This window comes from Lissotriton vulgaris, chromosome 11 (genome assembly GCF_964263255.1).
Source record: "Lissotriton vulgaris chromosome 11, aLisVul1.2, whole genome shotgun sequence".
Taxonomy (NCBI): Eukaryota; Metazoa; Chordata; class Amphibia; order Caudata; family Salamandridae; genus Lissotriton; species Lissotriton vulgaris.
Genome location: NC_141699.1, coordinates 666,897,431 through 666,925,206, shown reverse-complemented (window position 1 = coordinate 666,925,206; position 27,776 = coordinate 666,897,431). Strand labels below are relative to the sequence as shown.

General features: G+C 48.5%; 1 protein-coding gene across 1 annotated transcript in view; it reads left to right on the top strand.

The window, feature by feature from the left end:
• The window catches only part of LOC147683307 (phospholipid scramblase 1-like), a 488,116-nt gene that overhangs the window by 334,328 nt on the left and 126,012 nt on the right, over positions 1-27,776 (top strand). The window contains exon 5 of the mRNA XM_086942517.1: positions 9,516-9,739. Coding sequence (XP_086798643.1) covers positions 9,516-9,739 — 224 coding nt within the window. The remainder of the gene's footprint in view (positions 1-9,515; positions 9,740-27,776) is intronic.

Sequence of the window (27,776 nt, the reverse complement as noted above, 5' to 3'; positions counted from 1 at the left end):
TCGTACCCCCAATGTTGGAAGATGTCCCCTTTAGAGAATTCCAGGGCACATGTATCATCACTGTTTTCACCACCAATACACACACAGCTTCCATGTTATCATCTGGATTGTAGGCGTTTAAGGTGGTGGTCAGGGGTCACTGTATGGAGAAGTCAGTCGGGTTAAGGATGGAACTCTATAGGGAGCTTGACGGACTGGAAGGGCAATTGCGCAAACTAGACAACCTTCAGGGTGTCAACGCCACTACTCAGACACACCTGCAGAAAACGAAAACACAATACGAGACTCTGGAGCGACTGCGATGCCATGATTATAAGGGCCACCTCACTAAAGTGCAGGAAGAAGAGGGGAAAGGCCAGCTCCCCGCATGACTGATAAAGCCAGAATCACGAGGGACCCCAATTGCACATGTTCACTCAGTGTAGTATATACCCTACACAAGCTGGAAGGAGTAAATACCCTATTTCGGGAGTAGTACAAGGTTTTATATAGGGCAACCCCACCAATCGGACAGGAAGAAATTAGTGCCTCGCTAACTCCCCTACAACTTGTGAGATTAGATAGAAAAGCACAGGTGACACAAGATGGTTATTCCCACTTTTGCTGATGTAATGCTGTTTTAGACTAGTCTGACTGGGATCCTGCTAATCAGGACCTAAGTCTATCTGCTTTCTTCCTGAACTGTTGTGTCATGTGCTTAGGTACACCCCAGATGGGATACTGGGGTACCCTTGTCAGTCCCTAATATATGGTACCCATGTACCCAGGGCAAAGGTAGCCCAGAGCCCTCCCAGGGGCTGAACCATGTATTACGACACCCCTAAGAGACCATTTGAAATGGAATTACAGGCCTGCCATTGCAGCCTGTGTAAGTTGGTGCTTTCACCACTTACGAAAGATATAGGGTTACCCTATCTAAAGGTTACTACACTTAAAACCTATAAGTCACCCCTATAGCATGCCTTAACAATCCTGAAGGCAGGGTGCTTGGTTCTAAGTAAGAGGGTGCCTCTGCATGAGCAGAACACCCCTGCAGCCTACGGAACCCATTCTCCTGGGTTGTCAGTGAATCAGCCATATACCATATAGAGGGGCATTATGGGACTGCTTGATGACCATTTAGAAAACGGCTGAAACGAATCCTATTGTGTTTGGTGTCAAACATTTGAGACTCATACCCCCACATCTGTAATCGGTGTGGGAGGTATGATGCCACCCGCCGGAATAACATTTTTTTGGGGTCCGTAGTGCTCCTGGTATCTACCTTCTGGTCCCGGACAGCACAAAAAGGTTGCTGCCGACCAGAGACACATTTATGCCCTCCAGCTGCTGAGCCAAGCTTGAGCTGGGGAAGGCAGAACAATAGGTATCCTGTCACAAGAAGGTGTGCCCACTCCCCAGACAAGATCTAGTGTATTGGGGCTGGGTGGGTGCACATGCCAGTGCCTGAAAGTCTGCATGAGGGGCACATTTGGTGTCCAGTTCAAACCAGTCCTGGGAGGCGTTAGCTCCAGTGCTGGCACGAAACTGGACAAATGACATGGGAGTAACCTACCCCTATCCAGACCCTCCCCTGGGAGGGTCCCCTGAATCTTTTCAACCCTTTCCTTAGGGTACCTAAAGGCTTACTTGGGTGAAGGGTCCCTAGATTCATTGTGGACAAGATTCAGAAATGAAACCACTGCACTTTGACCGTCTGGGCACTCTTTACTTCGCTGGACTTCGTTTGGGCATGACTTTGTCTCCCTCTTAGTCTACTGCTCTGTCTGTGACTGCACCATACAGGATCTGAGCAGGACTTGTGGAGCATCCAAGACACTTGAAGATAATCTCCCTTGGAGTGAAGGAGTCACTCCAATGCATTCGCAGGCACCTCAACACTGCTGACTGGTTTGCCTATCCCGAGCTCCTGTGGACTCCAAAGGGTTCAACAGCACAGGTGGTGGCCATCTAAGTCTCCCGAGGTCTGAGCTGCCCTCTCACTGAGTTTGAGGTCAGAATCTCTTGTGGGGGCTGCATCAGATGAACCCCTGTGTGCCACGTACTTTTGCAAGTGCATATGCTTGCTGGCAACTTAGCAACGAGTGCATTAGGCTCGACGTAGCCCCAACCTCTGGCAACTTCTCCTGCAAAGACGTTCAGCCACATCGCATTGTGTGCTCCATGGCATTCTATTTTGGAAAGCTGCTTGAGGTCGTCCTGTGACTGCAGTGCCTTCAGCCTGTGGGTCCTGTGGAGAGTCATCTTTGACTTCCTCAGGCTCCCCTGATTGCTCAGGGCCTGCCCCGACTCTCCTGCATGTGGTGAGTCTCCTGAACCTTGCTGGTTCTCGTCCTCCAACTTCTTGACTTCCTGCATGGGTTGCTGTTGCCAAGGCTTGTTGGTGCTCCCACCGGACACTGACCGTTCAGCACTCAACATCCTTCATGAGGCAGCTCGTATCCAGCTCCTGGTCATCCTCAATCTCACCTGGTCCTTACAGCTGCAGAGTCAATGTCATCGACATCCATCTTGAAAGACCCAACATCGTGGGCATTTGTCTACCAAGTCTCTGGTCACTCTCAAGTGTCCCAGACTCTGTCCCATCAGCTTTCAGGTACTCTCTGTCAAGAATCCATGTTTGGATTCCAATGGACACTTTCTTCCCTCCCAGCAGTGGCACTTTCCTGAATCTTTACAACCGTTTCCTTAGGGTACTCAAGGGCTTACCTGGGTGAAGGGCCCTAGATTCTTTGTTGACAATATACAGAACTAAATCCACTGCACTTCGACCGTCTAGGCACTGTGGACTTCACTGGACTTCGTTTGGGCCTGACTTATCTCCGTCTCAGTCTGCTGCACCTTCTGTGCCTGTGCACCATACAGGATCCATGCAGGACCTGTGCAGCATCCAAATCACTTGAAGATAATCTCCCTTGAAGTGAAGGAGTCACTCCCCTGCATTCGCAGACACCTCAACACTGCTGACCAGTTTGCTGATCTGGAGCTCCTGCGGACTCCCAAGGGTTCAACAACACAGGTGGCAAGGGTCATTAAACTTTAAAACTCTAACCGCAACCTACATGTAGAACTGTACAGAGCCCACAGTAATGTTAGCACACTGCATGCGTCCTTCGTGGGATACCTATCTACTCACGTTGGGTGGTAATGTTAGCACACTGCATGCGTCCTTCGTGGGATACCTATCTACTCACGTTGGGTGGTTCCTTGGGGTCCCAGCGATTATACAACCTCTTGACATTGTCTTGACTCCAGTCGTGGTTCTTATACCACTTTCTTAGTATATGGTTTGGTCCCCCCACCTCTGGGCCCACTGTGTGTTAGTGCTAATTACTGTGATTGCTTTGATCTAATATTGTGTGTTTTGGGTATGTCTCCATGTAGGAGATACTGTAACCTACTAAAGAGTATTATATAATAAATGCATAAATTATATCTTTTTCATTTAATCTATGCTATAAAATGGTGTTCTGGTAAAACAAGCTGCTTTATACTTCTTCAGGACTAGGCCTGAAGCCTGCTCTCCACATCTACCACTTGGGTAGCTTTCTAAGGCTGTCTAAAACCACTACAATCACCATAAGGGGTGTCTGGACTGGTGCAAGGAGCCCACTTTCATTAGTGAACTGCATATACCAGCACAACCTCTCACAATCCTGCTTGCTAAAACAACAGGCTCTGGAGCAAGCATAGTGGATTATAGTCCCCTGTCTAAGCTTACCATGGATTTTAAGATCCTTAGTAACGTTTTGGCAGTTCAGCTGCTTCTTTTTATGCAAACCCTTATAAACACAGACCAAAATGGGTTCATCCCACCTCGGAACACCTCCTTTAACCTAAGTATACTCTTTCCACACTGTATATCCCAGAGACGAGTTAATTTACAGAGGCGGCTATTATGTCAGTCGACCTGGAAAAGGCATTTAACGCAGCGAGCTGGAATGATTTGTTTGAGACCATGCTGCGTAAAGGGCTTTGGGAGGCCTGTACATGCCCCACAGTGAGAGTTAAGTCAGGTAGAACAGTCTCCACGCAATATGGCATCTCTTGTAGCAACCGACCGGGATGCCCCCTGTCACCCCTGCTATATGCATTGGCCATTGAGCCTATAGCTGCACTGTTTTGGCAGGAATGGCATGGGATGGGTCTCACCATAGATAGAAGAGAGTATATCATCTCCCCCTACGCTGATGATCTTCGGATTTATTTGAAAGACACAATGGCCGGCTCGGATACAGCCATGGAACTTCTGGGACGATTTGCGCTCATATCGGGGCTACTGGTTAACAAGAGTAAACGAAATTTATGGTGCTCACTAAGAGTCATCCCCTAAGGAGTGTAGTGACTATGAATGGAGAGAGTTTGGAACAAGTCGAGGTTATGACCCGTTGGAAAGCGCAGGTGGACACATTACATTTAAAATTTGCGCTTCTCACAGGTTGTCTCCTACAAGAGTAAAAAAGGTCCCTTACTAAACGAGTTAAACCTGCACTTCGGATCTATACCACCAAGGTTAACGCTGCAATTTTGTATGGGGCAGATCTTTGGGGACATATGGACCTCTCTACCCTGGTGAAAACGCAGTGCAAGTTCATGCGGAAACTTGTAGGTCTACCCCAATCCTCTCCATCTAAACCACTTTGTCTGGATATGGGCTGTAACCCAATAAACAAAATGGCAAGGTACAGACTGGTGGCTTTTTGGAGACGTATTTGGACCTCTCCCGACCTTAGTCTTTTTGCTAATGAGCTTGCAGAAGTAAGATCAATTTGGGGGGTCCGGTGGTATTCCATGGCTGCGTGCAGTAAAATCGATCCTGGTTGAAATGGGCCTTGAACAGTTGTGCTTTTCCCCGGGATCTAATATTTTTCCATCAAAACAGGAGTACAAGGCACTTTATTGGGCCTCTGTTCGTCAAGTTTTGGTCACTGCTTCTTGTTCCGCTAGTTTAACAGGAAGGTTCCTGACTCACAAGTTGGATCCCTTCCTAGAGAACTATTGGGACATTATCACTAGGCCACTTCACAAGAAAATTTACCACCAGTTTCGTGTGGGATCCTTGCCCTTGAATTCGTTCACTAAAAACTGGTTTAATGGAGTGAGCGAATATTGCTCTTGGTGCCCGGGACACAAGGAGAGTGTGGGTCATCTTCTATTTGCCTGTCCGATTTATCAAGCCCCTCGAAGTAAATGGATAAAACCCCTTTGCCAGCGACTTAAATACAAAGGGTGTTCTGAGGCTATTTGGGCACTTAGAACTAACACCTCTGATGTAATTGTTGTGGGCGTAGCCAAATTCTTGGGGTGGGCATGGGTGATTAGAACGAGAAGTAAGCAGAAATGATTAAGATCCTGTCTCTTTTTTAATTCCAATGTTTTTAATTCCAATCTTTTTCAATTTCTAGGTCAGGTTTGTCTTTGTATTGTCAGGCTGTTTAATTGTAATTTTAAAATAATGTTATACTCTATATGTATGAATTTCATGAAATTCGAATCTGTATACAGTAATTGAAGCTATAATCGTGTTTGCTGTAATACCAACTCTTTATAATAATCTGTATGCCCAAAACTTCACGTTTTTAAAAAAATGTGTCTTTTATGATTTTATTATCGAAATAAAGACTTTAAAACCTGAAACCTGTAAAACCTACCTGTTTCCAGTAGCAGAGGCACTACCTAGACCCCCGCAGTTGCTTTAGATCTAAGCTGGGTGCCCACTACATTTAAATATTTGGGAATCTAGGTATTTCACTCCTAGATGACCTAAGAAAGGGTCACCTTGACATAGCCTTTTGATCACTTAGGTCATGTGTAGCTTTTTGAAGCTCCCTGTGACTACCCTTTATGGCCAGGATATCCCTGACTTAAATGGTCATCCTACCCTATTACTATACTTCTTTGTTAATCTCCCAACCATGATGCCAGCTGGCTGGTTCAGACAATTGGACTCATTAGTACATGACCTTATCTGGGGTGATGGGCGTCGCGGGTCTCACTAAAGACACTGCAATGCCCTGTGATGGAAGGAGGTCTGGGGTACTGAACTTTAAATGTTATCAGCTTGCCTCCCAGTTGCAATGGCTAGCCAATGATTAGAGGGAGTAAGCCCGGAGGGAACATACCTAGCAGAGAGCAATACTCACCCCCACTACTATTAGCTAAAGTGATCGACTCCAAAGCGCTGACCCCTTGTAGGTCACTCCTACAGACCACAGCCCTACAATGCTGGAAACGATGCATGTCTAAACTGACCGCGACCCTTTGCAACACGCCAGTGATTCCATTGGTTGGTTTGCTGCATGGAGACCCCCGACTGATATTTATGGCTGACCAAATGCTACCATGGACAGAAGTGGGATTAGAAACGGTGGGGGACTGCTACCAGGAGAGTGTAGTAATTTCTTTTGATGAATTAATAGAAAAGCATGGGTTCCCGCCGGGACATTTACTGCAATATGTGGCACTGGTTTTCACTTTTGGGACATTATGGGGGGGGGAGGTAGAGAAGAGCCGGAAATGCATAAAGTATTGCACGCACTTCTCACGTTGGGCACAGCCAACCACCAGGTAAAATGGTTTTTATGCAGCCCTGATAGAGGCATCTCTTACACCACTGAGTAGACTCACAGGAAGATGGGAACAAGTCCTAAATAGGGAACTCACTGATCAGGATTGGGGCAATGTATTGTCCTTCCCCAAGAAAAAATCTTGCAACACTAGATTGAAATACATCCAGTTTAACTTTATACACATGATCTACATGATGCCCTATCGTCCTAACATCACATACGGTTGAGAAGATGTATGTAAATACCAGAGATGTACCCATGAAGATGCAGACTTTATACACATGGTTTGGTCCTGTACCATACTGAGCCTGTTCTGGGACGAAGTATCATTAAAGATAAACACTACATTAGGGCAAAAGCAGAACACCTCTTTAGAAGCATTTTTCTTAGCACTCTTTCCCCACCCACCAAAACGGAAAGTCAGGAACAGATTTATAGATCTGGCCTTAGCAAAAAGGCAGATAGCAATGGCCTGGAAATCCATACCGGACCAAGAATGGGCACCTGGAAAAGGGATGCAACTAACTGGGCAGGAGTCTAGGGCCTTGATGAGAGAAGTGGCAAGGGGACTAAGACACCACCCCATAGCTGATGAATGGGGGGAACGGGCGAGTGCACCAGGGACCTTCTCACCCTGTGGCGGAGCGCTGACAGTTAACACAAAGGGGGCATGCGCAGCAATGGAGGCTCAGCGACTGGAGGGACCCCAAGAGGGGGTACAATGGAACTGTACATTGGATAAGCGGAGAGGGGACTGACCTGCTGGTGGTCCTGGGCTCTACTGCCAAGGATAGGCGCAGTGTTAGGACTGATCTGCCGATGGTCCTGCTACTGCCTTATCCCACAACATATGGAATGTGTGGACTATTTGGGAGGAGGGCTGTGGTCAGGTACCTCGGTGGGCCGGAGAGCTATGCGGTGCCCTATATTCAAGTAATGCAATGTTGGCTGTAGCACGTTGGGGCCTGCCGGCACGAGGTGCGCAGCTGAGTGGATCGGCCGAGTCGGCCAACAAATTTAAGTGCATGTGCATGGCTAAGCTGAAATCAATTACAATGATGTGTCTAATTTCCTTACTGCATTTGACATGTGGAGATTGCAAAGTATGTTGCTGCAAATTGATATTTATCCAAATAATGCTTTACTCGTTTTCTCCCGTAGTGGTTGTGTAGATTTATATGATTAATGTGAATAAAGGTCTACGCCTTGACAACACAACCGATTTTGGATATTCTTGGCCCCAGCGAAGCTGGGAAGTGTAAGAAGGGTGAGAGAGCGAGTGTTTCCTTGTGCGCGCACTATGATCAGGCGCTCCCCTCACCTAGAGGAGGGGCGCCCTTAGTCGCGCCAGGAAACCAAGCTTAGTTGAAGGGCTGGTTGCGACCACCGACCTTTTTCTGAGGATGACGTAGGAGCCACGTCTGGAAACCGAAACCTAAGAGTATCGGTTATATAAGGTGGCTCCCCTGGGGTCTCCTCCTCTTTGTCTCCTGGGACCCCGGGGAAGCCGCAAGAACTTTTAAAGCCACTCTCCCACCCAGCAGAAGGGCTCGGCGGAGCGCTGACAGTTAACACAAAGGGGGTATGCGCAGCAATGGAGGCTCAGCGACTGGAGGGACCCCAAGAGGGGGTACAATGGAACTGTACATTGGATAAGCAGAGAGGGGACTGACCTGCTGGTGGTCCTGGACTCTACTGCCAAGGATAGGCGCAGTGTTAGGACTGACCTGCCGGTGGTCCTGCTACTGCCTTATCCCACAACATATGGACTGTGTGGACTATTTGGGAGGAGGCCTGTAGTCAGGTACCTCGGTGGGCCGGAGAGTTATGCGGTAACCTATATTCAAGTAATGCAATGTTAGCTGTAGCACGTTGGGGCCTGCCGGCACGAGGTGCGCAGCTGAGTGGATCGGCCGAGTCGGCCAACAAATTTAAGTACATGTGCATGGCTAAGCTGAAATCAATTACAATGATGTGTCTAATTTCCTTACTGCATTTGACATGTGGAGATTGCAAAGTATGTTGCTGCAAATTGATATTTATCCAAATAATGCTTTACTCGTTTTATCCCGTAGTGGTTGTGTAGATTTATATGATTAATGTGAATAAAAGTCTACGCCTTGACAACACAACCGATTCTGGATATTCTTGGCCCCAGCGAAGCTGGGAAGTGTAAGAAGGGTGAGAGAGCGAGTGTTTCCTTGTGCGCGCACTTGAATGGGGGGAACTGCTGGCAGGTTGGGAATGCCCAGCACAGACATCTAGCGAAGATGAAGGAAACGGGGAAACGGAAAGAATGAATTAACTAACCATAGCCATACTGAGATAACGTAGGGTACGTAGGGTCAAAATACGGAGGACATAACCACACAGTGAGGTGCTGAGAATGTGCTGGGCCCTCTTAGATGATTACACAAGCTGGAAACACCTGGTGTGAACAAACCCCCTAGGCGGTAAAACCCCTTTGATCCTCCGAAAACAAATATATCACTTCCCCCTTGACTGCAGAGTGGAGTTCTAAGTTCCACATTTTTTTCCTTTCTGTTTTTTCTTTTATTTTACTTTTCTTATTGTTGATTGTTCGCTAATAAAACACAGAACATAGTAGGCAATTATAAATCCCCTGAAAGAATTGCACTAGTTATTCTCATAGTAGTCATAGCTAGATATAGTAATCACCCGGGAAGAAACAATCAAACAAAACGAAGAGAATAGACACTGTGACGTAGAGGAGCAGAGACTAACTCGCGAGTTATGCTATACAAGATGTATACCCTGTCATAAATATTGTTCCTGCTTCCACTGCAAATGTGTAAATGAAAAAAGCCAAAAAAATATGTTAAAAAAGTATTGATAACAATAGGTTTTGCAAGCAACTAAAAAGGTATACATCATTTTCTTTGATCAAAAACCATTTAGCTTGATTTCTGTTTTTTATCTTTAAAGTCTTAACAGGGTTTGAAACAAACAACAAATATGTCGTCAAAAACAGCTTGGGGCAACAAATCTACTTTGCAGCAGAACAAACTGACTGTTGCACACGGTACTGGTGTGGACCAGCACGTCCCTTCACTATAACAATTATTGATAATTCAGGTCGCGAAGTTATGCGTGTATCCAGACCTTATCGATGCTGCAGTTGCTGTCCTTGCGCTTGCTGTTTACAAGAGGTAAGAGGTTTTTTTTGTTTTTCTTCAGAGGTTGCAAATGTTTCTGGCTTGTATATTCTGCTATGCATCTTGCCAGTGTCAAGATAAAAAGGGGAGTTAAATACAAAAAATATATTGTGACAAATGCCCCCACATTTTAAACAAATGTTGTTTATCCCAGTTGTTACAACCAGGCCTTCACTGCTGTGAATGAAATATTTAAATCTGTGGTTTGAGTTTCAAAGATGTAAATGCAGAAAATGAATCCATTGTTTACAACATGCAAATATACGTGAATAAATATACACCTTGTAAAATGAAAGTCAAAATATAGAACATATGTACAATACAAACTAGCAATTAGAATCTGAGGAATGAAAGGATCATAAGACTATTAGAAGTTGGTTTTAAGTTTTGACCAGACTGGTCAGACAAAGCAGAGTTCCTGATTACTGGCGAAATTGATGACTCTCATTCATAGTCTCTAGGTCACTAGCTCTTTACGGCACACTCTCTGACGTGCTATTTCAATCTTCTGTGGAGGCTTGAACATTTCAGGAGAATGCTGGAAATACCAACCTAGATCTAGTTAAAGGTTCAGTGTTGATCTACATTAACAGCACCACTACAATAAGTCCACAAGTGGTCACCATGTATAACAAATGATTTCCAAGCAAACCTGTTGCTGCAAAAGATTGTGTCTGCACAGCAACATATAATTTTATCTGCCACTCTGAAAATCTTTGCACCATAGGTTCATAGGGTGTAGCCAGGAAGAACCTCATTTCAGCATTCTATATTGATGTTTTCTTTCTTTGAGGGTGGTCCATTACAACATAAGAGATACCTAGAGGTAAAATAGCCAGAACGTCTATGGTAGCAGATTTTCCACTGCAGATGTTCACATCTTACTGAAACACATTTGGACAGTGCCTTAGGATTGGTTGGGGAGTTTCAAACTATATTTCAAAACAAAGACCCAGTCCAATAGCGTGCTATTATAATAGTGACAACCAGGGGGGTCTAATAGAAACCTTATCCCCACTACGCTCTCATAAACTTTATAAGGAGGTACTGCACTTATGCTACGCTTGAATTAAAACACCTGTTCTCCCCGGCAACACCTCAGAACATCCACTCTCAATCAGCCAACAAAAAGTTGATCACATACGTCCACTATAAAAATTAGACATTCCTCATAATCGTGAGAAAATATGTGCGAGAAGCAAATGACCCCTCACGGAAACACCACCAACGGGGTAACTGGTATGAAATTTCCAGACAGGCCCCTGTCTCATCATTGGTGATCACTTGCTTCTCAAAGAAAAGTGAGAGGAAAGAAAATTAGTGTCCAAAACAAACAACATATAAAGTGACAAACAGTGAAGTGCAGAAAATTCTGCTGGTGACAAACAAATACAAATAACGAAGTGCTAAAAACACACACTGCACACCAGTCCCTTAACCAATTTTATTCATAGGGCGGTGAAAGTGTGCTCTTAAATGATAAAAAGGCTGGTAGCTAATCATGCATACCATTACCTATTGCCAGTGCCGACATGTTTCACTGCTATGATACGTTTAGCAGTTTCATCAGGGCTGCACTCAATTGCTGCCACTTCACTCTCTTGGACACTAGTTCTAAAAAATGCTGCCAGGGGAGAACAGGTAAGGCATATTTAAAAACACATCAACCCCGGGGTGGCAAGAAACACAGTATAATACCATATAATATAGTGTGTGGGGTATTTACCAAGAGTCAGCCAAATTGTTCATACCGGCTGCTCAGGTATCAACAAGGTCCCTGGCTACTGTTAACCTGAAGTATCACTCCATCCTTGGACTAATTAGCAATCTGCCAAGCGAAAAAGACACCATGAGAATGGACCTGTATGATGATCTAAAATGGACAATGTACTGCTATCTAACATAGTACATACTCCAAACTCGACTTAAAATGATGTTGCCAGTGTCACCCATATCCAGTGAAAAAAACGTCTCCCAAACGGGACCAAAAAGCATAAGACATGCCGGGCACACAGCGTTTCAAACTCATAAGGTGTGCGATAGGCACATAAATCCATACTGCCCATAAGCCTCACTGGCCTCATGATATCGAAATGCCGAATTAGTCTGCCGGGACCCGCCTCATGATGTTGTAATGAGGAATTAGTCTGCCGGGACACGCTGTTGTAATGAGGAAAACATCCATACTATTATTAAATTCGGGGTTCCAGTTGCCCAATAATAGTTTATAACACTTTACCAAGCTCGATAGTGCGGCACCTTGTGGGGTTGCTTTATGACATTGCCTGGTTGCATACTTGTAGCGTGACTAGGCTAAGATGGCCGCCACGCTCTGAACTGCGCTCACGTGGTGTGTTGAGGGGCGTGTCCTCGCGCACCTCGCGTTTGTATACCGCCGGCAGAATCTACCGGTACGGCTGAGAAAGGGAGTCTTCTGAGCTTGTAGACGGTGAGGAGCAGACACGCGGATGCATTCTTGGCAGGGAAGTACAAGAATCCTGTAGTTTGTGAGCATATTTTTGCGTGAATGTGGTGTTACTTGGGGCCTTACCCAGAAAGCCAGGTAGCTATCCCAGGAAAAAGCGGGGTGTTGTTGGCACTGTGTTCAGTATCCAGCAAGCCAGGAGGCGTGTCCCGGCAGACTAATTCCTCATTACAACAGCGTGTCCCGGCAGACTAATTCCTCATTACAACATCATGAGGCGGGTCCCGGCAGACTAATTCGGCATTTCGATATCATGAGGCCAGTGAGGCTTATGGGCAGTATGGATTTATGTGCCTATCGCACACCTTATGAGTTTGAAACGCTGTATGCCCGGCATGTCTTATGCTTTTTGGTCCCGTTTTTCACTGGATATGGGTGACACTGGCAACATCATTTTAAGTCGAGTTTGGAGTATGTACTATGTTAGATAGCAGTACATTGTCCATTTTAGATCATCATACAGGTCCATTCTCATGGTGTCTTTTTCGCTTGGCAGATTGCTAATTAGTCCAAGGATCGAGTGATACTTCAGGTTAACAGTACCCAGGGACCTTGTTGATACCTGAGCAGCCGGTATGAACAACTTGGCTGACTCTTGGTAAATACCCCACACACTATATTATATGGTATTATACTGTGTTTCTTGCCACCCCAGGGTTGATGTGTTTTTAAATATGCCTTACCTGTTCTCCCCTGGCAGCATTTTTTAGAACTAGTGTCCAAGAGAGTGAAGTGGCAGCAATTGAGTGCAGCCCTGATGAAACTGCTAAACGTATCATAGCAGTGAAACATGTCGGCACTGGCAATAGGTAATGGTATGCATGATTAGCTACCAGCCTTTTTATCATTTAAGAGCACACTTTCACCGCCCTATGAATAAAATTGGTTAAGGGACTGGTGTGCAGTGTGTGTTTTTAGCACTTTGTTATTTGTATTTGTTTGTCACCAGCAGAATTTTCTGCACTTCACTATTTGTCACTTTATATGTTGTTTGTTTTGGACACTAATTTTCTTTCCTCTCACTTTTCTTTGAGAAGCAAGTGATCACCAATGATGAGACAGGGGCCTGTCTGGAAATTTCATACCAGTTACCCCGTTGGTGGTGTTTCCGTGAGGGGTCATTTGCTTCTCGCACATATTTTCTCACGATTATGCGGAATGTCGAATTTTTATAGTGGACGTATGTGATCAACTTTTTGTTGGCTCATTGAGAGTGGATGTTCTGAGGTGTTGCCGGGGAGAACAGGTGTTTTAATTCAAGCGTAGCATAAGTGCAGTACCTCCTTATAAAGTTTATGAGAGCGTAGTGGGGATAAGGTTTCTATTATACCCCCCTGGTTGTCACTATTATAATAGCACGCTATTGGACTGGGTCTTTGTTTTAAAATATAGTTTATGAGTGGAGGGCGACCCTGTCCATTTTCCCTCCTAGCTCCTTTGTGTTTTGAACGTTTGGGGAGTTTCAAACACCAATACTTTGTAAAAAGTTTCCTTTTTTGGCTGTGACAGGCTAGCCTATTATGTCTGGGCTAGACCACTGACTCATTGTCAGTGAAATTGCTCTCCCACCCTCGCTGCTCCACCATTAAGTGAGGTGCCCCTGCCACTGCACTCTTGAGTGTTGGTGATCGAGGCCCTCCTCCACCCGCAGGTTTCCCTGCGCCTCATCCCTGGTGGTCCAGTGGACCTCTGTCTCCTTTCTTTCTTTCTGCTCCTTCACTCGTTTTTCTCCCCTTTCTATCTTTCACCTTTCTGCACCTCTGCTCTTTTGTGCCTTATTTCTGCCCATTTTCCCTTTCTCTCCCTCTGCTCCTTCACTCGTTTTCACTGGTTTTTTTACCCTTTCTATCTTTCACCTTTCTGCACCTCTGCTCTTTTTTGCCTTATTTCGGCCCATTTTCCCTTTCTCTCCCTCTGCTCCTTCACTCGTTTTCCCTCGTTTTTCTACTCTTTCTATCTTTCACCTTTCTGCTCTTTTCTGCATCTCTGCTCTTTTGTGCCTTATTTCTGCTTATTTTCCCTTTTTTCTTTATCCCTTCTTTCCTCCCTTTACCTTTCCCCGCCGCTGCTGCCCCCGCGGCCCCTCCCCCCCCAGCGCGACCGGCCCAATCTAGCTCCCCTCCCCGCTCCCGCCTCCCAGCTGTCCAGCCCTCCCCGACCCCTACTTAATGGCGGCCACTGCGGGGACAGGCGAGCAAGACCACTGACTCATTGTCAGTGAAATTGCTCTCCCACCCTCGCAGCTCCACCATTAAGTGAGGTGCCCCTGCCACTGCACTCTTGAGTGTTGGTGATCGAGGCCCTCCTCCACCCGCAGGTTTCCCTGCGCCTCATCCCTGGTGGTCCAGTGGACCTCTGTCACCTTTCTTTCTTTCTGCTCCTTCACTCGTTTTTCTCCCCTTTCTATCTTTCACCTTTCTGCACCTCTGCTCTTTTGCGCCTTATTTCTGCCCATTTTCCCTTTCTCTTCCCCTGCTCCTTTACTCGTTTTCACTCGTTTTTTTCCCCTTTCTATCTTTCACCTTTCTGCACCTCTGCTCTTTTGTGCCTTATTTCTGCCCATTTTCCCTTTCTCTCCCTCTGCTCCTTCACTCGTTTTCACTCGTTTTTCTACCCTTTCTATCTTTCACCCTTCTGCTCTTTTCTGCATCTCTGCTCTTTTGTGCCTTATTTCTGCTTATTTTCCCTTTTTTCTTTATCCCTTCTTTCCTCCCTTTACCTTTCCCCGCCGCTGCTGCCCCCGCAACCCCTCCTCCCCCAGCGCGACCGGCCCAATCCAGCTCCCCTCCCCGCTCCCGCCTCCCAGCTGTCCAGCCCCCCCCGACCCCTACTTAATGGCGGCCACTGCGGGGACAGGCGAGCAAGACCACTGACTCATTGTCAGTGAAATTGCTCTCCCACCCTCGCAGCTCCACCATTAAGTGAGGTGCCCCTGCCACTGAACTCTTGAGTGTTGGTGATCGAGGTCCTCCTCCACCCGCAGGTTTCCCTGCGCCTCATCCCTGGTGGTCAAGTGGACCTCTGTCTCCTTTCTTTCTTTCTGCTCCTTCACTCGTTTTTCTCCCCTTTCTATCTTTCACCTTTCTGCACCTCTGCTCTTTTGCGCCTTATTTCTGCCCATTTTCCCTTTCTCTCCCTCTGCTCCTTCACTTGTTTTCACTTGTTTTTTCCCCTTTCTATCTTTCACATTTCTGGACTTCTGCTCTTTTTTGCCTTATTTCTGCCCATTTTCCCTTTCTCTCCCTCTGCTCCTTCACTCGTTTTCACTCGTTTTTCTACCCTTTCTATCTTTCACCTTTCTGCTCTTTTTTGCATCTCTGCTCTTTTGTGCCTTATTTCTGCTTATTTTCCCTTTTTTCTTTATCCCTTCTTTCCTCCCTTTACCTTTCCCCGCCGCTGCTGCCCCCGCGGCCCCTCCCCCCCAGTGCGACCGGCCCAATCCAGCTCCCCTCCCCGCTCCCACCTCCCAGCTGTCCAGCCCTCCTCGACCCCTACTTAATGGCGGCCACTGCGCGGCCGCGCAGCAGCCGCGGGCTGCGGGCGCGCCGCTGGTGCACCGAAGGCGCGTCAAAGGCAAGCACGTCTGCGCCCGTCTGTGACCCTTCTGCGACCAGCACCAGGAACGCTGGACCTCCGCCTGCCAACGCTACGACCCAGCAGCACTCCACGCACTCAACCCAGGCTGCAACAACAACTGCAAGCTAGCATCACCAGCCGACACCCATGGACCCTTCAGCTGTCACCGCTGCCGGCACACCTGCAGCACCGCCAAGAAAACGGATCCAGCACAACCCGCCCACAAGAACACAACCGAACCAAAGACCCTGCAATGCATCCTCCTCAACGTCCGATCCCTCCACAAACACGCCACACAAATCTGGGACCTCCTCGACAGCACCACCCCAGACATAGCATTCTTCACCGAAACCTGGACCAACACCACCTCGGGACCGGACATCGCCATCGCCATCCCCCAAGGATACAAGATCTCCAGGAAGGACCGCCCAACCCACCCAGGAGGAGGAATCGCCATCGTCCACAAATCCAGCCTCCGCCTGAGCACACTCCCTGATGAGTCCACAGAACTGATGGAACACCTTCACTTCAAGATACTGGCCAGCCCCACCGCCGCCCTCCGAGGAACCCTCATCTACCGACCCCTGGACCCCGCGGACCCTTCGCCAACTCCATCACGGACATTATCTCCCCGCAGGCCATCGCATTCACCAACTACACCCTGCTGGGAGACCTCAACTTCCACCTCGACAATCAACTGGACCCCAACACCACATGCCTCCTGGACAACCTCCACAACATTGGACTCCCCCAGATCGTGACTGAGCCCACGCACTCAGCAGGACACACCCTCGACCCCCTCTTCACTACAGGAAACTCCATCACCTTCAGACACACCACCGAACTCCCATGGACCGACCATCGTTGCGTCCACTTCACCTTCAGAACACCCACCATCCACAGACACCAGCACCTGCTTCCACAAAGAAACTGGACCAAAATCACAGATGACCAGCTCACCTCCTCACTCAACAACTCCACCCCAACCATCGCGGAAAACGACGACCCCAACACCGCAGCCCGAACCCTGCATAGATGGATCTCGGACAGCACCAATACAATAGCCCCCCTCAAGAAAAACAACAATACCCGTGCCAAGAAAGCCAGATGGTTTACCACCGAACTTCGAGAGTCCAGGCGCACATGCCGCCGCCTCGAAAAGGCCTGGAGAAACACCAAATCCACAGAAGCCCACAACAACTTCAGAGCCGCCACCAACGCCCACCATCAACTCATCAGAGAAACGAGGAAAAAAGTGATTGAAGACAGAATCTCCACCCACGCACACAACAGCAAGGAACTCTTCAGCCTCATCAAGGAGTTCGCCCAACCCACCAGCGAGTCTACCGACATCCCTCCCTCACAAGACCTCTGCGACAAACTCAGCATCTTTTTCCACCACAAAATCAAGAGCATCTACGACAACTTCGACGAAGACAGCCAACACACTGAACCCTCACCAACCACCCCTGACACCCGGAAACCAGCGATTGATGACTGGACAGCCCTCACCACCGAAGACACACTGAAGACAATGAAGTCAATCCACTCAGGGGCCCCCACGGACCCCTGCCCCCACCACATCTTCAACAGAGCCGCCAACACCATCGCACCCATGTTCCGCCAAACCATCAACCGCTCCCTGGCGACCGCCTCGTTCCCCGACGACTGGAAACACGCCGAGGTCAACCCCCTCCTAAAGAAACCCTCAGCAGACCCCACCGACCTCAAAAACTACAGACCCATCTCCCTGCTCCCGTTCCCAGCGAAAGTCATCGAGAAAGCCATCAACAGCCAACTCGCCACATTTATTGAAGAACACAACATCCTCGACTCCTCCCGATCCGGCTTCAGAAAAAAACACAGTATGGAAACCACCCTCCTCGCCGCAACAGATGACATCCGCACCTTACTGGACAAAGGAGAAACAGTAGCCCTCATCCTCCTCGACCTATCAGCGGCGTTCGACACAGTCTCCCACCGCACCCTAATACACAGACTCTACGATGCAGGAATCCAGGACAAGGCCCTCGACTGGATCTGCTCCTTCCTCTCCGGCAGGACGCAGCGGGTCAGACTCCCCCCTTTCCTCTCGGACCCCACACCTACCACCTGCGGAGTCCCCCAGGGCTCCTCCCTCAGCCCAACGCTCTTCAACGTCTACATGGCTCCACTTGCCCCCATCGTCAGAACCTGCGGACTCAACATCGTGTCATATGCAGACGACACCCAGCTCATCCTCTCCCTATCCAAAAGCCCAACACCGCCAGACGCAACTTTCGAGAAGGCATGGAAGCCGTCGCCAAATGGATGAAAAACAGCTGCCTACAACTAAAAACCAACAAAACAGAAGTACTCATCATGGGCCCAAACCCCGACGCCTGGAGCGACACCTGGTGGCCCACCGCCCTCGGAAACCCGCCAACCCCCACAGACCACGCACGCAACCTGGGAATCATCCTGGACTCCGAGCTCAAAATGGACCGCCAGATCAACTCTGTCTCATTTTCCTGCTTCCACACCCTCCGCCTCCTTCGTAAGACCTTCAAATGGATCCCCCTCGGACACCGAAAGACAGTCACTCACGCCCTGGTCACCAGCAGACTCGACTACGGCAACGCACTCTACGCCGGAATAAACAAAAACCTCATCCGCAAGCTACAGAACATCCAGAACGCCGTCGCAAGACTAGTCCTCAACCTGCCAAAACACTGCCACATCTCCCAGCACCTGCGCACACTCCACTGGCTCCCCGTCGAGGCGAGAATCACCTTTAAGATGCTCACCCACGCACACAAGGCCCTCCACGGCACCGGACCAGCATACCTGAACAGCCGACTCAAATTCCAAGCACCCCAAAGGACCCTACGATCAGCCCAGCTTTCCTATGCCGTGGTCCCCCGCACCAGAAAGACCAGATTGGGAGGCCGCTCCTTCTCCTTCCTCGCGGCCAAAGCATGGAACGCCCTTCCGCTCCACCTCAGACAGACAACATCGCTCCCCATCTTCGCAAGAAACCTCAAAACCTGGCTCTTCGACAGACCCCCTCCGTGATGGAATGGAACCTGCAACACCCCACCCCCTCCCCCACCCCTAGCGCCTTGAGACCCTTACGGGTGAGTAGTCGCGCTTTAATAAACTCCTGATTGATTGATTGATTGGGCTCATGTGTTAACTTTTATGGTAGCCAAGAACTTTTGATTTTACTAAAAAAAAATATATATATATATATATATCATATACCTACTTATAAGAGGGCTTTCAGACTGATCTCGGTCTGTTGTGTCATTCACATTTTTCTTCCACCTACTACACCAGACAGCATGCTGCAACTGGCCAGCCCATTTCAGTCACAGGCTAACTTCACTTCGAGTAACAGCATTTTGCACTTTCACAAGGAGCCCATCCTCAAACAAAGCAGTTCCCTTTAGCGCCAAGCAGCACTGTGGCTATGTGTGCATTTTGAGACCTAAAAATATGTTTGCTTTTAGCAGTTTGTTATATTAGCCCGGGCCAGGCAACTCCATTAACAATACAGTTTTACAAAAACCTTTACCGTAACTGCAGGATAACCAATCTGTTCAGGATGCTCAGACTTGTGCAGACATGAGTAGCGCAGTGTAACTGTTAATGACCAACGTGAGGTGAGTCAAGGACCCTGAGGTTTGGCCCTTTGCCACCTGTTCCTGCCGCACGGTTGGGCCGTGGTTGGGCTGTGGTCGGGGAGCAGCCAGCAGGGGCGGCCTTAGGCATGTGCAAGCTGTGCACCTGCACAGGGCCGCCAAACCCCAGGGGCCGCCATGCCAATATATATCCTTAATATAATGTTCCTCTGAGGATTGATACATTTTTGTGTGGCGGCCCCATGCAGGGATTTGGCGGCCTGTTCCAACTTCCTGAGCACCGAGGGGCTCTGCCCCGCCCGGACTCCCTCTTGCGGGGCACCCTACCTACGCTCCCTGCCCAGGGCCGCCATGAGCCTAGAGCCGCCCCTGCAGCCAGGAGCAGTATGATGAGGAGCCCAGGTCTGTTAGTGCCCAAATATGGCAGCTGCTGGGTAGTAGATAAGGCTTGGTTAGGCTGAAGTGCAGTAAACGCTGTAACAAAAGGTAGAGGACTTCAGTGAGCTGAGGCGGCCAGCATAGGTCCTGGTGGAACCGTGTACCCTTCCCCATCTTCCTTTTGTCTTGTCTTATTTTCAGTGGCTCAACAGCCGACATCCAGCAGGCAATTTAGAGAGCTCTGAGAGCTGCTTGTATCAGGATTGCATCAGCCCTCCACTTGGGACTGCCAGGTACCACCAGGAACAACCAGCGGTCAAACAGAAAAATCATGAGAGCTATTGGCGGTAACCAATAGTACTAGGGGTGAATGACTCTTATTTGCCAATTTTTATTATATTCTTTATTCTCTATGAAAGCAGCAAAGCAGACTATCTGTAATCAGCAGTCCCTTTCTGTGCTGTCTTTCGATTAGATTTTTCCTGTGTAGGCATAATGTGCAAAACAAGGGGGAAAATGAAGGCAACAAAAGCAAAGGCTGATCAATTATGCCCGACAAACAGCCATGTAAAATGTCTGGAGGATAATTTCAAGTTACTTGAAGCACGGTCCTCTGTGGCCATAGATAACCCATCTTGCTATATTTTAGGACACAGTCTTAAACACGGGGAAACAAGAGCTGGTTATGACCACGCCACTGGACACAACCATTCACAATGCTGTCGGTGCTGACCACTCTATGGATGGGAAAAAGGGCACCCAAACAGTGCTATCAGAACCTAAAATCTATGAAATGTGGATGTCCTGGCACCAGTATGGTGACCAATATATAGATCAAATACACTATCATACATTGGAACAATCGATACTGAGTATCATGACATGAATGTTCAACATTTTGGACATATTTACAGATGTGATTATGACACAACCTTCAAAATTCAATGCCAAATCATAATTTACTAATCAATTTACAACGGCATAGTGACCATTGATCGTAGGATGGCCGTGGTCGAAGAAGTCGTAAAGGAAAATGTAATTACAAATTTAAACAAAAGAACACTAAAGAACCAAAGTGATTTTCCCTTGTTGGAAAAAATGCTGGAAGTACCATGGGTTATAAATTACATTATAGAAGATTGCAGGCATACTTTGTCAAGCAACCGATCTATTGGCCATAAAACAGCCCATGTACAGCCAACAAAGCAATACAAAAGGAGATGATGGATGGAGCATTTGAGCAAATCAAACACTCACCCCCAGTCAACAGATCTGGGTTTAATCCATCACCATTCTTTAGCTCACTCAGCCACCCCAGTTCAGACATGGCCATATGCAAATCAGTCTGACCCTGTGCCTCATGGGATCAGACCAGCCCGAACTGCCAAGCCATGTCTTCCCTGGACCGGAAACAAGCATCCTGGGACCGGTTTCGGATTCATAATCCTCATCAGCCAGGCTATCTTGAATCCAGTGGCCAAGTGAGTAAGGGACTCACGTCTGAGCATACCCTGCCAACTTAGGGCGAACAAAGCGATACAAAAGGAGATGATGGATGGAGCATTTGAGCAAATCAAACACTCACCCCCAGTCAACAGATCTGGGTTTAATCCATCACCATTCTTTAGCTCACTCAGCCACCCCAGTTCAGACATGGCCATATGCAAATCAGTCTGACCCTGTGCCTCATGGGATCAGACCAGCCCGAACTGCCAAGCCATGTCTTCCCTGGACCGGAAACAAGCATCCTGGGACCGGTTTCGGATTCATAATCCTCATCAGCCAGGCTATCTTGAATCCAGTGGCCAAGTGAGTAAGGGACTCACGTCTGAGCATACCCTGCCAACTTAGGGCGAACAAAGCGATACAAAAGGAGATGATGGACGGAGCGTTTGAGCAAATCAAACACTCACCCCCAGTCAACAGATCTGGGTTTAATCCATCACCATTCTTTAGCTCACTCAGCCACCCCAGTTCAGACATGGCTATATGCAAATCAGTCTAAGCCTGTGCCTCATGGGAACAGTCCAGCCTGAACTGCCAAGCCATGTCTTCCCTGGACCGGAAACAAGCATCCTGGGACCAGTTTCGGATTCATAATCCTCATCAGCCAGGCTATCTTGAATCCAGTGGCCAAGTGAGCAAGGGACTCACGTCTGAGCATACCCTGCCAACTTAGGGCGAACAAAGCGATACAAAAAGAGATGATGGACGGAGCGTTTGAGCAAATCAAACACTCACCCCCAGTCAACAGATCTGGGTTTAATCCATCACCATTCTTTAGCTCACTCAGCCACCCCAGTTCAGACATGGCCATATGCAAATCAGTCTGACTCTGTGCCTCATGGGAACAGTCCAGCCCGAACTGCCAAGCCATGTCTTTCCTGGACTGGAAACAAGCATCCTGGGACCAGTTTCGGATTCATAATCCTCATCAGCCAGGCTATCTTGAATCCAGTGGCCAAGTGAGCAAGGGACTCACGTCTGAGCATACCCTGCCAACTTAGGGCGAACAAAGCGATACAAAAGGAGATGATGGACGGAGCGTTTGAGCAAATCAAACACTCACCCCCAGTCAACAGATCTGGGTTTAATCCATCACCATTCTTTAGCTCACTCAGCCACCCCAGTTCAGACATGGCCATATGCAAACCAGTCTGACCCTGTGCCTCATGGGAACAGTCCAGCCCGAACTGCCAAGCCATGTCTTCCCTGGACCGGAAACAAGCGTCCTGGGACCGGTTTCAGATTCATAATCCTCATCAGCCAGGCTATCTTGAATCCAGTGGCCAAGTGAGCAAGGGAGTCACGTCTGAGCATACCCTGCCAACTTAGGGTGAACAAAGCGATACAAAAGGAGATGATGCACAGAGCGTTTGAGCAAATCAAACACTCACCCCCAGTCAACAGATCTGGGTTTAATCCATCACCATTCTTTAGCTCACTCAGCCACCCCAGTTCAGACATGGCCATATGCAAATCAGTCTGACCCTGTGCCTCATGGGAACAGTCCAGCCCGAACTGCCAAGCCATGTCTTCCCTGGACCGTAAACAAGCATCCTGGGACCGGTTTCGGATTCATAATCCTCATCAGCCAGGCTATCTTGAATCCAGTGGCCAAGTGAGCAAGGGACTGGGGGTGAGTGCTTGTATTGGAATTGGAATTGGAATGGGATTTGTAGAGCGCATGGCTGCCCGTGAGCGTCCCAGAGCTGACTGAATTCCTGTGGTCGAGTCAGGCAGAGGCAGGGAGTGGTCAGGGGAACAGCCATGTCTTCAAGGATTTGCAAAATGACAAGAGATTGGGTTGGGCACGAAGGTCCGGTGGGAGGGTATTCCACATCCTGGACGCCTGATAGGAGAACCGCCGACCCCCAGAGCGTGTTCTCTTGATCCTGGGTATTTGGTTGAGATGAGCGTTGGAGGAACGGAGGGTTCTGTTTGTGATATAGGGCGTCACGAGATCTTTGAGAATGGGAGGGGCCTTTCCATGAAGGATTCTGTGAGTTAGGCACATGACCTTAAACTGCACCCTTTGCTCCACCGGGAGCCGATGGAGTTCTCTGATTGCAGGTTTGGCGGAACAACGATTTTTTGTGCCCGTGAGGATTCGGGCGGCCGCGTTTTGCACCACCTGTAACCTTGAGATGACTTTTTTTGGAGAACCGAGGTATAAGGCATTGCCGTAGTCAAGTCTGGACAATATAAGACCCTGTATTAGTAGTTTTTTTGACTGAAAAGGGAGCAGGGGGAGGATCTTGCGGATGGAGCGTAGTAGACCAAAGCATGTACCCGCTGTTTTTCTGGCCTGGGTATTGAGAGTTAGATTATGATCCAGCCAGATCCCCAAGCTTTTAATATCAGTTTTGGGGGTTGGAGGGGGGCCCATGCTGGGGGGCCATAGAGATTCCGGGCGGAAGTGGGACTGGTTGCCCAAAACCATTAGCTCAGTTTTTTCCCCATTGAGCTTTAAGTGGGAGTCGTTCATCCAGCTGACTATATCCCCCAGGCAGGAGTACAGATCAATGGTGGGGTGATCTGACTGGCTGAGGGAGACGACCAACTGGGTGTCATCCGCGTAGGTCAGGAGTTTAATGCCATAAGGGACGACAATTTGTTCCAGGGGAGCCATGTATACGTTGAAGAGTGTAGGGCTCAATGAAGAGCCCTGCGGCACTCCGCAACGTATCGGGGTTTCCCTGGAGATGCAGTCTCCCTCCGCCACCTGAAAGGAGCGGTTGTGGAGGAAGGATTTGAGCCAGTCGATGGCGGTCCCATTAATGCCAAGGTTTTCCAGTCGCTGGGCCAGGATGCTATGGTTGACGGTGTTGAATGCTGCGCTAAGGTCCAGGAGGATCACTGCCACTGATCCTCTTGCGTCGATGATCTTCCTGCCTTCTTCGACGACCGCTACCATCGCTGTTTCTGTACCCTGGCCTGGACGGAAACCGGTCTGGGATGTTTTAAGCAGCCCGTTGGACTCCAGGTAGTTAGAAAGCTGGGAATTGATGTATTTTTCAGCCAACTTGCTAATGCCAGGGAGGAGAGATATCGGCCTGAAGTTAGCCAGGTTGTCCGGGTCAAGGTTTTTTTTTTTTATAAGGGCTTTCACCACCGCCTTCTTCCAGCTTGTGGGGACCGTTCCGGATTCGATGGAGGCGTTTAATAGGTTGGTCATTGGTGCTAAGATGATAGGGGCGGCCTGTTTCAGGTGTCTCACTGGAGCTGGGTCGTGCGGAGATCCGCTTTTGAGAGATTGTAGAATGGGACCAAGGGTTTCCTCATTAATTGGATGAAACTTGCTTAACTCCGTGTCCCTGTTCTGGCGCTGTAGAGAGGGAGGGAGGGATCCACAGGAAGAAGAGACGGAAGTTGTTGAAGAATGTTTTGTATTTTTGAGTCAAAAAAAGTGGCTAACTCGTTACAGTGTTCGTTTGAAGGATTGTGTGCAGCTGGGGGTATTGGCGTTTTTAGAAGTTTTTTCGCGATGAGAAACGTCTCTCTCGACGAACTAGCTGCCTCGCTGATTTTTTCATTGAAGAAGGAGATTTGCGCGTTTTTTAAAGCCTTTTTATAATTGAGAATCGTCAGTCTATAATTAATTTTACTGTTGGGATCGAAGTCTTTCCTCCATACTCTTTCTGCTCTCTTACAAATTTTCTTTAGGAGGCGTATCTCCTGGGTAAACCATGGCGATGTAGCTTTTTTCCTCGGTTTCCGATGAGGTTTTTTGGGGAGAGCTATATCTAGAGACTTAGTGACCCAGGATGAGAATTCAATGTCTGCTAAATAAGGATTCGAGCTGAGAATTGGGCTAGTGTCCTCAAGAGCTTGATTCCATTTGTCATAATCTAGTTTCGCCCAGGGACGGGATGGTCTGCCAGGCGCTTGGATTTGAGGCGGATTGGACTGAATACGCCAGCTAAAGGGGATGAGCAGGTGGTCAGACCATGGCACAGGGATAGGTGACCCAGCCACGAGGTCAGGGAAGTTGCAAAAGATGGGATCGAGCAGGTGCCCCCGGTTGTGAGTGGGGAGGAAATTCTGTAGGTGCAGTTGATGAACTGCCAGATCTTGGATCAGTTCTGTAGCTAGTTTGTCATTGCTATCTTCTATGTGGACGTTAAAGTCCCCTAAAATTAGGAAGTTAGGCCGTGTGCTGGACGTGGCCAAGGAGCATTCCAAGAGGGATTCATGGAATTGCCCCATGGTACCAGGAGGGCGGTAGATAAGGAATCGGGAGAGAGAGGTGCAAGGGGAGATTTGTATGGTGAAGTAAACGTTTTCACAGTCCGACAGAGGGCTATCAAGGAATCTGCACGGGAGTGATTCCTTAAAGATGACGGCAATACCTCCTCCTCTGCCCTTGGGACGGTTTAGGTGTTGGATACAGAATCCGGGGGGAAGGGCTTGAACTATGTCGGCGTCTGAATCAGGCGTAAGCCAGGTTTCTGTGAGAAACAGAATTTCTAAGTTGAGGTCCTCAATGAGGAAGTTTATTTCGAGGGCGTGTTTGGGCAGTGATCTGCGGTTGATCAGTGCCATGTTTATGGTCGTCTGGGTGGGGTGGTTGTTCGTAGAGGGGGTGTATTTAAAGGAGCAGTGCGGACAATGAGTGAGACAGGAATCTCCTTTCAGTACCTGGGAGCATGGCGGTGGGACAGGCCTGTTGAGGTGGAGTAGGGCATCCCTTGAGTAAGTTGACATCTTCTCAGTCCTCGTGCCTGGCTCCTGGCTTGTACTGGCGCGGACGGGCGCAGACGGGCTTGCCTTAGGCGCGCCTTCGGCGCGCCATCGTCGCGCCCGCTGCGCTTGTCCGCTGCGCGTCCTGGGAATGCACATGATTTGTAAGGTGAACTGTTGGCGGGGGGCGTGGCCTCACGGAAGTGGGCGTGTCCCTGTATGGCCGGTAATGGCGGCAAAGAATCCACGGAGCCCTTTGACAGCGCTAGAATCCGCTGTTTGGGTTCAAGTGAATGTCAATTTCGTGCAGTGCTCAGGGGAGAACGTGTCAGTTTTAAAAAACACACAAATAGTTTAGGCAGTTTTTAAAAAAGGATGACAGAAGGTCTCCTGGCTTCCGCCTCAGGAGCAGGTAAGATTGTCAGTTCGCGCTAGTGCTCAGCGCGTTCTGTTTATACTGTTGGCGGGGGGCGTGGCCTCACAGAAGTGGGCGTGTCCCTGTATGGCCGGTAATGGCGGCAAAGAATCCACGGAGCCCTGTGACAGCGCTAGAATCCGCTGTTTGGGTTCAAGTGAATGTCAATTTCGTGCAGTGCTCAGGGGAGAACGTGTCAATTTTAAAAAACACACAAGTAGTTTAGGCAGTTTTCAAAAAAGGATGACAGAAGGTCTCCCGGCTTCCGCCTCAGGAGCAGGTAAGATTGTCAGTTCGTGCTAGTGCTCAGCGCGTTCTGTTTATACTGTTGGCGGGGGGCGTGGCCTCACGGAAGTGGGCGTGTCCCTGTATGGCCGGTAATGGCGGCAAAGAATCCACAGAGCCCTGTGACAGCGCTAGAATCCGCTGTTTGGGTTCAAGTGAATGTCAATTTCGTGCAGTGCTCAGGGGAGAACGTGTCAGTTTTAAAAAACACACAAGTAGTTTAGGCAGTTTTTAAAAAAGGATGACAGAAGGTCTCCCGGCTTCCGCCTCAGGAGCAGGTAAGATTGTCAGTTCGCGCTAGTGCTCAGCGCGTTCTGTTTATACTGTTGGCGGGGGCGTGGCCTCACGGAAGTGGGCGTGTCCCTGTATGGCCGGTAATGGCGGCAAAGAGTCCACGGAGCCCTGTGACAGCGCTAGAATCCGCTGTTTGGGTTCAAGTGAATGTCAATTTCGTGCAGTGCTCAGGGGAGAACGTGTCAGTTTTAAAAAACACACAAGTAGTTTAGGCAGTTTTTAAAAAAGGATGACAGAAGGTCTCCCGGCTTCCGCCTCAGGAGCAGGTAAGATTGTCAGTTCGCGCTAGTGCTCAGCGCGTTCTGTATACTGTCAACGCTCCGTCCATCATTTCCTTTGGTTTTTCCATGTACAGCCAACAACAGTCCCTAAGGCAGCATAACACATGCAACAGGTTTTGGTTCAGTTAAATCATCATTTACGAGTGGGTTTGTTATAAATGGGATTTCTTGTTGGCTAAGGTTTGCGCCAAAGCCAGGCAGAAACCACCACTCTATTCAGAGCAAGGGAGTTACACTCTGAAGATAACCCCTGCTCACCCCCTTGGTAGCTTGACACGAGCAGTCAGGCTTATCCCAGAGGCAATATGTAAAGCGCTTGCGCAACACACACACACAACAGCAAAACACTACAAAAGAAACTCCACACAAGGTTGTATAAAATAATAGCCTTTGTATTATTATAAACACATCAGAAACCTAATCACACATTTTCACTGTGCCAACTGACACCAGGCAATATTCACAGGGGATTATATACAGGACCAGGCCAATCGGGCCACGGTCAGAACCA